This window comes from Cavia porcellus, unplaced genomic scaffold (genome assembly GCF_034190915.1).
Source record: "Cavia porcellus strain 051 isolate PalLab524CR breed Dunkin Hartley unplaced genomic scaffold, mCavPor4.1 scaffold_3, whole genome shotgun sequence".
Taxonomy (NCBI): Eukaryota; Metazoa; Chordata; class Mammalia; order Rodentia; family Caviidae; genus Cavia; species Cavia porcellus.
In genome coordinates this window covers 6,542,731-6,560,468 of record NW_026947486.1, presented here as the reverse complement: position 1 = coordinate 6,560,468, position 17,738 = coordinate 6,542,731, and the positions used below count along the sequence as shown (strand labels likewise).

Here is a 17,738-nt window from a genome sequence, read left to right as displayed (position 1 = left end):
ATGCCCCTCCCTTGTTGCCATTCCCATAAGAACATTTTCTTCCTACTTCCTAATATCTATCCTCCACTTTGTTCCTTATTATTAATTTTGGCTTTTCACACAATAAAAACAATGCACTATTTAAACACATGTCCAATTTATTTCACTTAAATGTATGACCGCAATTGGCATCCGTTTACCTAGAAATGTTTCAAATTTATCCTTTTTTAAGGCACTTTAGTACACAACCATATGTGAATATCATATTTTCTTTATCCATTCGTTTGTTGAGGAGTTTCTGAGCTGTTTCTAAAATTTTGGTATTAAAAATTGTGCTGCTATGCACATGGATGTGTGTATTTTACCATACTATGGTGCTTTTATATAAATTTTTATTGTTTTTTTTTTCATTTTGTAAAAGTACTTTGCTGAATATTATGGCATTTGATTTTACAAGTTCTTCAGGTTAAAGATAAAATAATGATAAACCTTAAAACATCAATATTATATATATATATATATATATATATATACATATATACATGATTTAACTGTATTCTTTGTTTCAGGAAGTACATAATACATATATTGTACAAGTTACACAAAGTAGAAATACAGATGTTTCATTCACTGATACTATTAAAATAGATTAAAAGCAAAAATAAGCTAGAGTTTGATAATAATGATGCTACGTATCTTAAGAAAAATATTTCTTGAACAATAGACCAATATTTGGTACCTCACTAGGGAATGGTGGCAAGTGTCAAGGCATATAAAGAGGAACCAACGAGGGTAGATGATTTACTTTAAAATCATATTACTCTGACAGTTAAATGTAAAGATATGCTAGCATTATGCGTTTCAATCCCATTCTGGGTTTTAAATAGCAATCTTCATGCATGAATGAATTTAAAATGGTTCCACTAGGCAAAAATCATGAGAAACATTCTTGGCAACAAAAAGGGTGATGATACAATGTGGCTGAGACAAAACTGATGATAATTGGATTTCACTATTTGTAACAATGTTCCTTCCGATCAATGATACTGAATTTAATAATTTGCTTGTGATAGTGTCTACCAGATATTCGACATCTTCATTTGTTTACATAGCAGAATTTTTAAAATTCAACAAAAATACAATTTGGATACCACAAAATCCATTCTCCCTCCCTCCGTCTCTCCAAGTATCTCTCTCTTGAGATACTGAGAATTAAACACAGGGTTTTCACACTGAGCAATATCCCATGAACTTTTATGTAAATTATGAGACAGGGTCTAGCTATGTAGCTAAGTTGCCAAAGCTGGGATCAAGCTTTTTATCCTCCTGCCTCAGTCTTCCAGAGTGACAGCATCACAGGAATTTGCCACAGTAAAATTTATCTCTTTAACAAGTGCCATTAAGCTTTCTTTTAAAGTCATATTCACAGTGGAGCTGGGGATTTAGCTTAGCGGCATTAGCGCCTGCCTTGCAAGCAGACAGGTGTGAGTTCGATCCCTGGTACCAATAAAAATGAAAAAGACAAAAAAAATTTTTAAAAATTTTAAAAGTCATATTCACAGAATTGCACAACCAATACTAATATCTAATTTTAGTATATTGTCATCATCCTTAAATCAAAACCTTTACCCATTAAAAGTCACTTTTAACTAATTAAGGGAAACTATTAGTGTGCTTTCTGTCTCTATGAATTAACCTATTTTAGAAATGACCTTGTTGGAAATTATTTTTAAAAATCACTGTGTATGATAATTTCAGACAGTGAAGTCCTTGTTTTTCACACTGACTTTTTATATTTTGACACTGAAGCCACAATGACCACATATCATTTATTATAAAATGCATGAACTCTGGTCATTAACTGGTGATTAATTAACACTCTAATCACATAGTTCTAATTATTTTTATATCATTGAAAACAGACTCTTATGCCCCAAATTTTTTGGGATGAAGTATAGAAACTTCATGTTATACGTATGAAATAAAAGGTCCATTAGTTACAATATTGTACCACTTTCCAATACAATATAGAATACAGAGACTGGGCCAGGGTTGTAGCTCAGCAGCACAGTACCTGCCTAGAAGTTTGAGGACTTGAATTCAATTTCTGGTACAAAGAATACAATGATGACCAGTCAAAAGCATATCAGCTATCATGATAAATACAAAGTTATTATTTTATATTTATCATATTTGCTACTTTCTAGCCCTACCTATACTATTTATAGGCAGATTTCATTCTTAAAGTAGTTCTATTGAACATGGTTTTAATTCCAGAGACAAAAGCAGAGGAGGAAAAGCCTCCACATTTTTGGATATATGTCTCTCCGGTCTTAACATAATAGTTTATCTAAACTTTTTGTTCCAATGTAACTAGAAAAAAACACATGCTTTAAGAACTAGAATTTGCTATAAATGAATAAATGCAAAGTTTACTGATAAGGTTGTTTTGGATTAAGTGATGTATATTTCTAGTTTATAGGTCTGAAAATCATAAGAAAGGACAAGAAGAGATATCATATCACTCCTGTAAAAATGTGTTTCTTTGCAAAGCATACTATCGATATACTACCAAAACAAGGACCAGTATGTCTAAGGCATTTTAAATAAGACAATCAGTACAGTGACTATGAATTATTGTTTACTTCATTTATTGTAGGAAACCAAATTCCCTGAGTAATCTTTCTAAAGTAGCCTATCATATCTATTTACAAAGTTTTATTAATTTCGTAACACAATCCTGGATCATATAGATTCCAGCATCCTGGAACATACAAGTTTCACAGAGTTTCTGGTAAAAACAATCAAATCTATTGGTTGAATGGATGAATTGTTTGATATGTATTTAGAACACTAAGAGTGCTTCTAGAATAAATTATAATTTAATAAAATATTGAAATTACTGAAAGGAAGAAACAACTCTTTGAACTCTGGATAAAGTCACAGTACATATATCTCTTCTTTATAGAAATAAAGTCCCTCTCTCAAATTCTATATACACACACTTCACATAGGTCTATTTGTAGATGCAAGCACTAGAGGAAGTGTTTTGAAGAAGCTCAAGTACTAGATTTAAACATTGAGAATTCTCAATAGGTAAAGATATATTTTAACATTTCAGTCATTTATGAGGATATGCTGCTGCCTCTCAGCTGATTATTAGCTCCAATTTTAGTTCACTATCTACTACGTATTCCTGTACTATTTTTTTCTGTATATTTCCACTCTGATTATCATTTAGAACATGAATTGTGGGTTAATACACCATCAAAATCTTCCCATTCAATTAATAGCTTACAGTATATATCACATGACACATTAAACTTTTAAAGTAATTGAATTGAATTTTATTAGTAACCTGGCCATAAGTATAGAAATAAAATCTTAAGACATGAAAGGTTAAATGGAAGCAACTTTGTGTAATAGAAATAATGCTATTTCACCTAAAGTCTATATACTATCTCTTTATATTGGGTAAAGGTGAAAATGTAAATGACATAGTAGTGACCCAGTTTAATCTTTTGAACACATTAGTTTAGCTAATACATATATTAACTGCAAAAATCAAATCTTCCCTAAAAGAAAGATGGATGATTGACTTAATTATTGCAACGACACCATTTTCTACTGGCAATGCTGTCTTCTGCCAATAAATTAGGGTTAGTCTATTGTTTAATCACTCTCGATGGTATTGTCTCTCATTTAGTCTTCCAAAATTTTATGTTTAACCAACTTTATTGTGTATATAACTTATTTGGGGAGCTTTTAAAGATACATTTACTGATTTTCTACGTATGGAATGGGTTCTGAAACTTTACCTTTCAAACAAGCTCAAAGTCTAATAACCTCAGCATTAAATGGGAAATTTTTAGATATGCACATTTGTAGGTTCTACTCTAAACAAACTAAAGCATGATCTTTCTAAAGTATGAACCCAATAGTCTGTTTTATTAACCACTTTAGGTGAGTCACATGTAGGATGATTCTTGAGAACTGCTTTTATAAAACAAATGTACTCGACATTGGCTTCCCACTACAATTACCCAGGGAGGATTTTAATATTCAGTGTTCAGATCACTCTACAGATAAATTACATAAAGTTTCTCAATTGTAATAGAATGTTGTCCACTACTAAAAATATTAAACCCTATTATTTGCAGAAAATAGGTGGGAATGAAAGACACCATGTTAAGCAAAACAAGATAAATACTTCATATTTTCTCTCATATATGAAAATAACATCGAAAACAAAAGCAAAGATGACTTTCAAAAAACAGAAGAGGGAATTTTAGAGTTTGGAAATGGGATCATAAAAGGAAAAAGGATAAAAGAAGTTATAGAGAGAGTAAGAGAAAGGAGCCGGGACATGATCAAAGCTTTATATATGTATGCAGAAGAAATGCTCCAGTTAAATCCAATAATTTGTACAAGTAATATGTAATAACATACTATAATGTAGTAATATATATACTAATAATATAATGATAATAACTTTTTAAAAGATGTATGTGATCTAAAACCACTCAGATGAATCTAATGCACGTCCAAATTTGAGAACCACTGTGATAAAACCGGAAAACAGATGGTAACTGATTAATAATCCCCATCTCTATTTGAAAGATGAAGATTTGTTTGTTTAAATTTTATTTATTTCCCAAGTAAGTTCTCTTATAATCCGGCTAGGTTTTTTTTTCTGTCTTTGCTCTAACAATATCTAATCTAAATTTGTGTAGTAAAACCTAGAAAAAAGATTAATCAATTTTGAGAATAATAGTTTTGCATTAAATATTTGAATTTAAAAGGCACAGAAGACTTCAGAATTTTTACATGCTTAATGCTTAAATATGAGCCCTCAGTTTGTGTTTACTATTCTCCCAATGAGTTATTCTTTACTCCAATTAACCCTTGGTTACATATTTGAAATAATTCTTGATTCTACAAAGCATCCCGGGTTATAGGTTAATTATGGAAAATATTAAATGTCCTTTGGTAGTCCTAAGATTTCTGTGAAATTAGTCCCTGGAGATATAACTTTCATTCTCGACAAAATTAGGTAAGCTGCCAGTCAGGGTATGAATTTATAAAGCCAGAGGTAGTGGTGTCACTTAATTCTGCTAACTGAAAGTTAGTACAGAACATAATGCTCATTTCTAGCCTGGAGTACAAATCCTGGTACAAAACATGGAATTTCAACATTCTGGAATTGCTTAAACCTTGTGATCTCTGTGTGAGTTTCCTGATACAATGTAAATAATTAGGAGTTTTCCCAAATCAATCTTTTCCCCCATGACAAATGAGTTTGTGTTTTTGTCCCTTCTTCCTTTCCTATGAAAAACTGTATGTCTCTATGAAAATTAGTTTTGCCACAGGGTAAGTTCAATCGTATTTGGAATATTAAACTGACTATATGTCTATAAAACACTGATATAATTCTAGAAATGTAGAATTCTGATTCTAAAATTAATACTAATTCTAAAACATTAGCTATTGTAATACATCAGAGATTATTGTAAGAACTTATAAGTATTTTCTTATTTAGTTATCATGATAACCATCTTGTAAAATGCACATAGTCTGGAAAGCTTTATCTTTCTAATACATGAAAGTATCCATCATTGTCTTTTACATTATCCCTCACTTATTCTCCTTGAAAGATGAATATCATTACATAGTTTTTTTTTTTCTGTATTACTATGGAAGTTCCATGAGATCAGAACTTTTGTTGTTACCTTAGTGTCAGAAGAAAGCCAGACATATTTGCCACTCACTAAAGACTACATTTATAAATAAATAAACAATTATGAAAGGCTCTACTTCATAGTAAATCAACATTTTGATGAATAAAGAGAATATGACACATTGGAAGACACAGGGCTGTTTGCTTGCTTTTGGCAGTAGGCAAAACTAATTAACCTTATTCTCTTTGAAGCTCAGAATTGTGTAATGACTCCCAATTTGATTAAGGATAAAATCTAAAGTCTGGATAATAGCTTCAAAAGTGCTATACAGTCTGTGCTGGTAGAGTTGTTACCTCTCCAACCCTTCCTCCTAAGTCTCTTACCCTTTACTTTATGCACTTAAGTTCATAGACATTTTTTGTAAGTATCCATCTCAAAGATTTCGCACCAGGAATTCCATCCCCAGAGTGGATATCCACAGCTATCTTTGTAACTAAACTCTCTTCTTCAAACTCTTTGGAAAGTCCAGTCCCTTACAAAGGAATTTCTTTTTATTCTACTACATGGTGTTATAAACTATTTGCTTCTTGTCTGGCACTTGCCATTAACTTACTTGGTTCTTTTATATAATCTTATAGTATGTAACTTATTGTACAACAGAAAAAATATTTTTCTTAGTTTTCAAATTTTTATTCATACATGTTTATAGTATATGATGATTACACTTGTCATAGGAAATTGGTACATGTAAATAATATATCTTGATCCTATTTCCCCCCATTTAGCCTTCCAACACCTGTAATCCCATTACCTGAGAGACTAAGGCAGGAGGACTGCCGTGAATTCAAGCCCAGGCTGGCTACATAGATCTAGTCTCAAAACAATTCTGTGAGTTGTTTCTTCACTCTCTTGTTGGTTCCTTGGCTTTTTACAAAAGGTTTTTCATTTGATGTGATTCCATTTGATTCTTAGTATTATTTGTTCTGCAATGAGGACTCCATTTAGAATGTTATTACCTTACCTATGTCCTTGAGTTTTTTTTATTTCATTTTATAGACGACTTAGTGTTTCTGTTGTAATATTTATATTGTGGATCCACTTTGATTTTAATTTAGTATGTGCTGAGAGGTATGGCTGTATGTTAAAATTTCAACATCTGAATAGTCAGTTTTCCCAGCATGATTTATTAAAAAGGCTATCTTTCTCTAGTAAAAGTATTTAGCCACTTTTTCAGAGATAAGATAGTTTCATGTGCCCTGCGTTGTTTCTTAATTCTCTCTTATGTTTCACTGAACCAAAAGGCTGTTATTTGGGCACTTCTAGGCCTCTTTTGCTTTAGGATTGCTTTAAAAGTCCCGTGAAAAAAAATGTTATTGGTAATGTGATTGGTATTGCACTAAATCTGCATAAAAGTTTAGGAAGTATGATCATTTGGACAAGCGTTCTGCCTATTTTGTAACAGATAAATTTGTTCTGATGTACTCTTCAGTCTCCATTTTTAAAGTACTGTGATTTTGATTGTAGAAGCCTCTCAATACCTTGGTTATTTTTCTTCAGTACTTAAGAGAAAAAAAAGACACAGAAAAGGAAAAAAAAAAAAAAAAAAAGCAGGACTTCCAGGAGAACATGGTGGATAGATAACAGCAGCTACGGAGGTTCTCTGAGATACCCATTTTAGAATCCAGCTTAGAATGGTGCGGTATGAGGAGTCCTAAGCAAGGGGAGATATACCCTGCCAACCCAGGAGTGAACTAAGCTGAGAGAAACCAAATGGAAATGCAATCCCAGTGCTATAACCGGAACACATAAAATCTCAGTGTGGAAGCTGGAACCCATGCCTCTGGAAATCGTGATTTGAATTTCCCGCCACTGCTGCTGTGCCTGAATTGGCATAGCAAGGAGAGAGACGCAAAAGCTCAGAGAGTGGGAACAGAGTAGAGAGCAGGACTGGCGGGGAGCCCTGCATCGACCTGTGGTGAATGAGAGGAACAGCGACCCTTCCATAGACTAGGAGGCTCCAAAAGAGGACATTCTGGGATCTGGCAGATTAGCCAGAATATGACACTGCAGTGACTTTAATTGCATATTCCCCTCTCAAGCTGGATTGGTGCAGAGTGCTTAGCCTGGGTGACGCGCTGACTAAGACCCAGTAGGCTAGCCCAAACCAGGTTCCAGCACCTGGTGGTGCACCCTAGCATTAAGGCCTTCACTAAGTTGACCTGGGGGGGGGGTCCAGAAGAGGCTGCCCAGGTCTGGGTCTCCCTAGTACACTGCAGTGGGTGGGAACACCTAGCTGGTGGATTCAAACACACTGTAACCCACAAAGAAAGAAACGGGGCCTCCTATATATGCCTGTATGGAAGGAACAAAAAATATGATAAGAGGAGGCAACAAGAAAGGGCCCTCAGTCCCTAATCCTGAGACCACTGATCCAGGAAAGGTAAATGCAAAGGAGAATGAGAACAGAAAGCATGCAATATCAGATATGGCATCAATAGACATAAAGTGCTATCTCCAGAGCCTCATAGATGAGTTCAAAAGTGAAGCATTTAAGGAAATAAAGCAAGAAATAAGTAGAACAGTTAGAGAAATGCTAAGCACCGCCCAAGAAAACAACAAATGGTGGAATGGAAGAACAGAAAAAAAAGGGGAGAATTGCTTGATGGAGAAAATAGAGAAAATATGGAATACATAAAGCAGGTTCAAAGAGATTACCAGGAAACTAAAAACTCTATTGAAAGCTGGTATAACAGTTTGAAAGAAACTAAGCATAGATTATCTGAACTGGAGGCCAGATTTGTAATGTGGCAGCATGAAATGAAAAACTTCTTAAAAATAACAAGAAAACAAACGGCAATAATACAAAGGCTAGAAGATGATAAGGGGATCTATAACTTAAGAATTAAGAACATAAAAGAAGAACTAGGGACTCAAACAAATGAACTACAAAGCTATTCACAGATATAATCCAGGAGAATTTCCCTAATTTAACAAAAGGTAAAGATACTCAGATATATGAGGCATACAGGACCCCAGCCACCTACAACCCAAACAGAGCTACACCCAGGCATATAATAATCAAAATTCCATATAAGAACAGAATATTAAAAGCCATCAGAGACAAGAAACAGATCACTTACAAGAGAACACCCATCAGAATTACAGCAGAATTCTTGGCACAAACCAGCAAATCACAAAGAGCGTGGGGGGGGGGAATAATTCAAGCTTTGAAAGATAATAATCTCCAGCCAAGATTGATATATCCTGCACAACTGTCCCTACAAATTGATGGAAAAACAAGGTGCTTCCAGGATAAAGAGGAGCTAGGAGAATTTGCAACCACCAATTCAACTCTACAGAGAATACTGCAGGATGTTCTAAAAAAGAAAAATACCAAGATTCCATTGTGGCACAGAGGCCACAATGAATGGAGCAGAAAGCAAAATGAAGAAGACAAACTGACAACTAATGACAGAAAAAGAGCTCAACAGAAATGAGGCAGAGAAGGTTGGATGATAGGAACAGCTATTTTGGAGAAAACAAGACATCATAATAGCTAGTGCTGATTTAATATCATCTTGTTTTGATGTCCCATCAAGCTTTTGTTCTTTTGTCTCCATTGGTCTTAACATGTTGTATCTTATTGGATTTTATTATATGTGATAATATAAACAAAAACTTTTGTATACAAGGAGATTATAAAGAAATCATTGTTCATTTTCTGTTAGTTGATTCTAAATACCTTGTAATACTGTCATTCTCTTGAATGGTTTTACATTGACTTGATATGTTTGATGCTAGAGTATACAAAGTTATACTCAAAGATATCAAGGAAAGAGACACTATGGTAACTACTTTTATGTCAGAATATCTTGTGGTGAAACACTATTTTGCTTAAATGGTTATATTATGACCTGCACTGTTTTGTTGTTATGCCCTCTTTTATCTCAATATCCTTTTTTTATTATTTACTCTCTTATTTTTATCTTTTTAATTAAGGGAAAAGTAAATAAAAACTAGCAGGATATATTATAGTAACCCACTTTGATTTCCTATTAACTTGATTTGAAACCCTGTGTTGCTCTCACCATCTTGTTTTGACTGATTTTCCTCTATTCTGCTTTGCTTGATAGTACTAAGTTCGAAAGTATAGGCAACAACTGTGAAGACAATAAGATTCATTATGACGCCCATTCTGCTTGACTGTTATCTTCTTATGAAGTCCTGTAATGTCTCCAATGTTTTGTTTTCATTGGTTTTGTTCTTTACTGTTTTGTTCAATTTTATTGTAACTGATGATATAGGCAATCCTTTTTAAGATAGCAAGAGGCAGTATGGTAACCATTGTTGATCACCATGTATTTTGTTTTTACATTATGTGTTATGTCCATCATTTTGATTTGACTGACTCTGTTCTGTTATGTCACATTTGGTTTTACTCTCTTCAAAAAAAAGTCGTAAGAACTGTGGGAGTAATAAAACCCAAAATGTGTAATTGTCATTGTACAAAAGAGAGGAAAAGAAAGTGCTCTAAAGGATATAACTGCATGTATATTTAAGTGTATAAGATAGATAACCATATTACTGAGTTTTGTTGGATCACTAAACAGAACTCTTTGCAGTCTCATTGTTTGAAAGTCCACTTTATATGCTTTAATTTTATAAACTGAACAACTATTTCTTAGATGACAATATGTAATCTATTAACTAGTGATTTCCTACTGTTTATTTTTTCTGAAATTCTGTATAACTTGTACTCTTTTTGTTTTTTTCTTTCTCCTTAAATAAAATTTTAAAAAAGAAGAAAAAAAGAAAGCAAAAGTGATAAGCAAACAACAGCAACAAAGCCAAAGCAATAAAAGTATAGATTTTCAAAACAAGATGATAGGAATTTAACAATGGTTATAATATTGTGTATCATTACCTTCCAAAAAGTTGCTTAGATTACCAGATACAGATATGCAATATTGATCTAATTATAAGAATTAACTATTGTTTTCTAAGAACTAATGTATTATATCATATATATATATATATATATATATATATATATATATATAAAGTTTTTATTTTTCCTTTTCTCTTCTTTCTTTCCTGCTTTCTGCTATCCCAGTTACTTTTCCTCTTTGAGGACTTTATTACCCATACACAATATTTATTGTAGATTTCGGATCATATTTGCTCTTTCAGTCTCTTACACTAGGAAAGCAATATGGTATGTACACATGAGTTTGATTTATTTAACTTATGAGTTTGCTCTCAAGTCCCATTGATTTACTTATAAAATTATTGTTGCAATCCTTTTTATAATTGAGTAGTACTCAACTATAAATATTGTATAAAATAGCACATCTTTCCTTGATTGATGGGCACTTGGGTTGATTCCAAGATTTAGCTATTACAAATTGTGCTGCTGTAAACAAGGGTACACATATATCACTATGGTATGGTGTTTTCAATTCTTTTGAGAAAATGCCCAGGAATAGGATAACTGGATCCAATGGAACCTCTCTGATCTTAGCTTTTTGAGGAATCTCCACACTGATTTCCAAAGTGCTTGTATCAGTCTACACTCCCACCAATAGTGGAGAAGAGTTTCTTTTTCTACCCACCCTCTCCAGCATTTGTTATTGGTTGATTTCTTGATCTTGATCATTCTTTTTGCAGTGAGATGGAATCTCAGTGTTGTTTAATTTTGCATTTCTTAAAAGACTAATGATGCATGAAACTTTTTTATGTTTTTATTTGCCATTTGTATTTCTTCATCTGAGAATTTTGGGGGTCTGTTTTTTTTTAAAAAATTCTTTGTATGTTCTAGATAGAAGATGTTTGTATGAGGGAGACTTGGCTAAGATATTGCTCCAAATCATGAGGTTTTTTTTCACTCAGTTGAAGATTTCTTTCAATGGAATTTTTAATTTCCTGAAATTCCCTTTAAATATGTTTCATACATTCTAATTTGGTCATATAATGTTCACTTGTTTCCCATAGTTTTCTTATATTCCTCTACTTTTTTATCTAGATCTTCTTTAGATACACTCAACATATGTTTTAATGATTCCTGTCATTTCTTTTTTACCTGGGAGATTTTTCTGATCTGATTGCCTCTGTAGCTTTATGAAGCTGTTTCTTTACTTTAGTTGCTTTCACTAGAGAAATATCACTTGTGTGATTTTCAGTGTCTTCTATTTCAATATCTCCTGGATTTGTTCTCAGTAGCCTGATGGACTGAGACTGCACCTTGCAATTTCCTTTTGTCATTTTCCTCTGGGACATGGGTGGCTGGCCAGGTACCCTCCTGATGGATTACAGTGGAATGCTGAGCTAGGAAGACCTTCAATCTTCTGATATCACTGTGGCTAACCAGGACACTCCCCCAAACCGTGCTGCTGGAGCCTTGTGCTCTGTGACCTGTGAGGCTGGTCAGCTGTTCTCTAGGTTAACACTGGGTTACACTGAAATACTGGCTGGGCTGAGCTCGAATTCTCTCTGCAGTTAGCAGAGATGCACCCCTGGAGTGTGTCACTGGGGTCTTACTCCTCACTGGGTGTTCAGAATGTCTAGGACCCAGGCAGCTAGCAGGGATACACCCTTGGAGGGTGGCACCAACAGAACCTTGCACCAGGCTGAGAGGAATTTAGAGCCTCTGGGCTCTGCAGTTAGCCTGGATGCACCTCCAAAGTATTGCACCAGCATAGATCCACAGTGCTAGCTGGGGAACTTGCCTGAAACTTGTGCTGAAGTCTTGTGCTCTGATGGGTGGAGCTCAAATTCTCCAGAACCCATTGGCTAGGCTGGTCTCTCCTGATAGGTAGCTCTAGGTTTCTAAGCTGTGTAGTGTCCTGTACTTCTGTGACCTGTGAGGTTGTTTGAATGTTTCTGATGGATTGCACTGGGGCTCTGTTCTAGGCAGAGCTCAGCTATTCTGTGCAGCTATCAGGGACACACCCTTGAAATGTGGAGATGCTGGGGCCCTGTCACTGACTGGAAGGAGTTGAGAGACTCTGGGCCACCAGGATACCCTGGACATATATCTCTGTGTATAACATCAGGCCTATTCCCTTGGTTAGATTAACTAATAGGTATTTCTATTTTCTTAATGCTATTGAAAATGTTTACATTTCTTTAATTTTGTCTCAATAAGTTTTTTTTAAGAGGAATATTACTGATTTTGGATTCTTGTCTTTGTATCCTGCTAAACTATTGTGTTTGGTTATTACTTGTAGGACTCTTTTGGTAAAGATTTTGAGGTTTTCTATGTAGAGGATCCTGTCATTTGCAAATAATGACAATTACTTGCTTGCACATTCATAACCCTTTTCTTTTGCTAGTCTATTTGCTCTGGCTGATGTTTTGAGAACTGTATTGAGAAGTGGTAATATGAGACGTGCTTCTTATCCCTGGTTTTGGAATGAAAGTTTATAGTTTTTCTCCACTAAGTATGGCTGGTCATTGTTTTGTTATAGATGCCTTTTTATTAGATTTAGACAAATACTTTTTATACCTATATTCCTCATGTTTTTTCTCACGATTTTTTATCAAATCATTTTTCTGTATCTACAGACATGATTGATTATTGTCCTTGCATCTATTTCTGTGATGTATTTACATTTATTAATTTGCACATGTGAAAACATTCCTGAATTCATGGAATGCTTCCAACTTGTAAAAAATGTATGATATTTCTATGATTTGTTGCATTCTATGTTCCTGTATCACACTGTGGAATTTGCATTTATGTTCATTGAAGAGCTTGATATGTAGTTCCCTTTTTTGGAGTCATTTAATAATTTTGTAATTTCAATATATATTATTTTCACAGATTTCTTTGGGGGCAGTTCTTCCCTTTTAACTTCATTAAAGAGTCTGAGAAACATTGACAGTAGATCTTTAAAGTGCTTGTAGAATTTGGCAGCAAATCTGTTGAGATCCAGCATTTTCATGGTGAACTTTAAAAATTACTTCTTTGTTGGTAGCTCCCTTGTGTGTGAGAATCTATCATTTTTTTTTATTTTTTCGTTTATTAGAATACAGGTTCTCAAATCCATTGCCAATGATTCTTTGTGGGTTTTGGAAGAGTCTGTTATGATTTTACCTTTTTAAAAAATTACTAAATGCATGGATTTGGCTCTTTCCTTATTTTAATAATATTTTGTAAGGGTTTGTCTATTTCGGTTATTCTTTCAAAGAAACAATCCTTCAATTCATTGATTGTGTTATTTAGTCTCAACTGAATTAATTCATGCTCTGATCTTTATTTTTTTCTTGTGATAGCTTTGGATTTGGATTTTTATTGTTTTTCTAACACCTTAGGTGTCTAATCAGGTCACTTGAGATAACTCAGTTTTTTTTTATTATGAGAATTTTCAGATATAAACTTGACTATTAGGACTGCTTCCACTGTGTTCCCTAGGTTCTGGGATGTCACACTAGTACACTTTCAATATAGGATGTCTATTTTCTTCCTTAATTTCAACTGCAATCCACAGCTTATTTAATGGTATATTGATTACTTTTCAGTCATTTGCTTAGTTTCTGTGGTTTCTTTTACTATTTATTTATAGCCTTATTAAACTATTATTTTATATTATGCATAATTTCTATTATTTTACATTTACTTAAGCATGCTTTTTGAGCTCATATATAGCTCAAATTTTGAGATATTTCCATATGCTGCTGAGAACAATGTGCAATTTTTGATTGTTGGATAGAAAATATTTTAGACATTTATTAAGTCTGTTTTAAGATTGGGATGAACTCTGATATCACTTTGTTAATTTTTTGCATAGTTGATATGTGATAATGGTGAAAGTTGCATATTGAGATCACTCATTTAACGTGTATTGATGTTTATCTGATTTTTATGTCTGCTACTGTTGTATGAAATTGTGTGTTCTGCTATTTGTTATTTGTGTTTATATGGGTAGCAGTAAAGATCAATGTTTGGATGGATAACAAACTCATTGTGGCAACTGACCTAAGAGGGCTGCTTAGACCTCACAATCCAAAATTAAGGGCAGAATATATGACTATGCAGCAGACCAATGTGCTCACTGCAAACAGTCTGGACATAGAAAGACCAATGCTTGATCCATCTATGAGACACAAAAATCCTGACTATCCAGGTCCATCTCAATCTAAACTCATTGTTCTGTTGGTCCTAGATGAATAGGACAGGTTGATCTCTAAAAATTGGACCGTCAACAGCCCACAGTCATTGCAAAAGTTAGGAACAAACCTGTGAGTTTCTTGTAGACTGTGGAATGGAATTCTCTGCCTTCACAAGTTCCCTCTGTAAAAATGTCACCATAGCTAGGACAACTAGAGCTCTTGCTGCCCTTTTGCCAGGCATGTACTTGCAGCCTGGAGAACATCTCTCCAAACATAAATTCCTGTCCCTAAGCCAGTCAGTGTCCCTCTCATTTAACCAGGCAATTTCCCTGAGAGGAAGATGAGGCCTGCATCAGCCTGAGACAGACAACTGCAGTCCTGAAATTCTGAAAGCTCTCTTCCCAGAAGAATGAGTGAAAGACATACCACAAGACCTGATCACCAATCATGCCCCCACATCCTATGTCACAGGAAGCACAAACAAACATCCAGTCACAAACAACCACCTAAAACAATTCAAGATTCTGACAGACTATGCCTCTAAAATATACCTCTTCTTCCACAAGGCCAGTTCAAGATCTCCAAGTCAACAATGCCACTAAAATTGCCCTCCATATACATTTCCTAAGCCTTCTGTCACTTGCAAAATGTAGGTCTACCTGGATCGAAAAATGCCTTCTCCTTCCTTCAACTGGCTCTTTTAAGCCAGCTCCTCTTCACCTTTAAATGGAAAGACAATAGTTCAAAACTAAAAGTTTAACTCACCTGGATCTAACTTCCCAAATTTTCCAAACCTTGCTTATTCTCTTAGACAAGCCCTCAAAGCTGACCTTGCTAGTTTCTCAGTACAAAATATCATTGCACTTCTGATTAATGATACTCAAGTTGCCGGCTGGAAGGGCACAAAAGCTCTGCTGTAATATCTGGCAGAAACTGACTACAAGAAAAATTCCATAAAATTCTTGGAGCCACTAGCTTCTATAGAATCTGGATCCTTGAGCCATGAACTCAGAACCAGGGAAAAAGAGCAGATCATCTTTTCCATTGTCTACATTGTGGCCTGTCACTTCAACTTCTCTGTAGGCCTTAAATTTCCTATTATTAATTCCTAGTTCCTATTGGTAAAGTATAGTGTATGGAAAATCTGTAGCTCAAAATGTGTTTTAGGTAACTATACACTAAATTTCTTAGTGCATAAAAGCAAACACCAGCTAAAATTTCAATTCCAAGTGAAAATAGATGGAAAACAATATTTTACAATACTCAAGTCATTTTACTCAGGTAATTGACAGTTTTGTGTATTTCTTGTGTAATTAAGTTTGTATATTTCTTTGTGTATTGCACTGTATCCCATCTCTTACAGTATGACTTCATACACTAACAGCAAAATCAAGAAGAAAAAAAAAACCTTGTATATAAGGATATAAAATCTGTAGAGCAATGAAAGGAATATTTTATTGCTACATTAATTCTTTGATTGCTCAAACATATTTCTAATGGCATCAAAATATTTTATAAACACACACAATCCTATAGAAAGCTGTTATTGATTTACCAAAAAAAATATATTTTTATACTTTTTAAGGGATATGTTTTAATAAACATATCCTTAAGTATTTTTCAGATGGTGATAGGACAGATCAAAAAAAGAAGGAAAGAAAGAAAGTACAACATATTTTCTTATTCTTTGGAATGTCTATTTATGATATATGATAGTCGAATTCTCAAAAATATATGCTCATATTAAAAATCTCTGTAATTCTACTCTTGTGATTCAGCTTCATTTCCCAGCTATATCTTTTCAGAATCCATTAAACCAAAGCACACAACGTACCATCAAACCAGGAGGCTGCATTAGGCTACGTATCTCTGCTCTTTTTATTGCTTGTATAGTAGTCCTGCCCCATACCACTGTACCATTTTATATATCAGACAATGTAGAGGCTCAAATGTTAACAAAGCCAGAATTTGAAGATAAGCAGCCTAGTTTTAGAGTAAATACTAGTCCACTATATGTTGTTTCATATGACAACTGATCCGAAGTAATTTTATTTGAGATCCTTCTTTTAACATTTTACAATGTTGTAGTATGTAAACCTATCATTTTTCACCATCAAGTACAGAAGAATCTGCATACAAGTACCTTACCAGTTATTGCTGTCATCAGAAAAATAAAGATTGTTGAAAAATGACACAGGTTTTGATGACTTGAAACTGAGGTGGAAAGTGAGCTCATTATTATTTCCACTCTTAGAGCCTATGATGATTTGGTCTTTTAAGAAGTTCACAGAAAGTGGTTGGATTTCTTCATCTTCATTAAGAAGCTTTGCTGTGGGAATCTGGAAATTTACCGTTGAATTCCTGTTTTAAATAGAAAAAAATGTTTCGCTCAAATTACAATTCATTTAAATATATATATATATATATATATATATATATATGATTGCTTTTTAAATCACTTGAAAGATTAAATAAAACATTTTCCATAGTATATTCAATTACAAAACATATTTTGTGTCACCTTATTTTCCCTTAGCAGTATAAAATTGATAACAGCATAATTTACCCTAGAACCAATTGAGGTGATTCAATGTTTCTTTTGTTCTTTATGGTTTAAAGCAGATAAAATATTTTATTAAATACAATGTGTTTTTCATCTTAACGAAGATATACATATTATTGTTCTTAAGTATATTCTGACAGCTATTTACCACAAATGATTACTTTAATTATTGCCACACTTAGTTTATATGCAGTTAATATTAATAGCCATATTAATACTGCAGGCATGAACTTTTAAATTTGTATGCTATTAGCTTTATCACATATTATTTTTAATCATTATGCTCAAAAATCCACTTAATGTTCACATATTTCACTGTATACCTAGAATTTATTTAGTCATTTTAAAATGTTTGTGATTTTTTATCATATATAACAATGTGATAATTCTGTTTATCAAATTCTTGA

The 17,738-nt window shown here is 33.6% G+C and overlaps 1 protein-coding gene across 6 annotated transcripts in view; it reads right to left on the bottom strand.

Moving 5' to 3' along the window:
- Positions 1 to 17,738, bottom strand: part of Cfap47 (cilia and flagella associated protein 47) — a 386,549-nt gene that overhangs the window by 263,673 nt on the left and 105,138 nt on the right. For all 6 annotated transcript variants that reach the window (XM_063245680.1, XM_063245681.1, XM_063245682.1 and 3 more), the window contains one exon: positions 16,917 to 17,129. In XM_063245680.1, the coding sequence (XP_063101750.1) occupies positions 16,917 to 17,129 (213 nt within the window). The remainder of the gene's footprint in view (positions 1 to 16,916; positions 17,130 to 17,738) is intronic.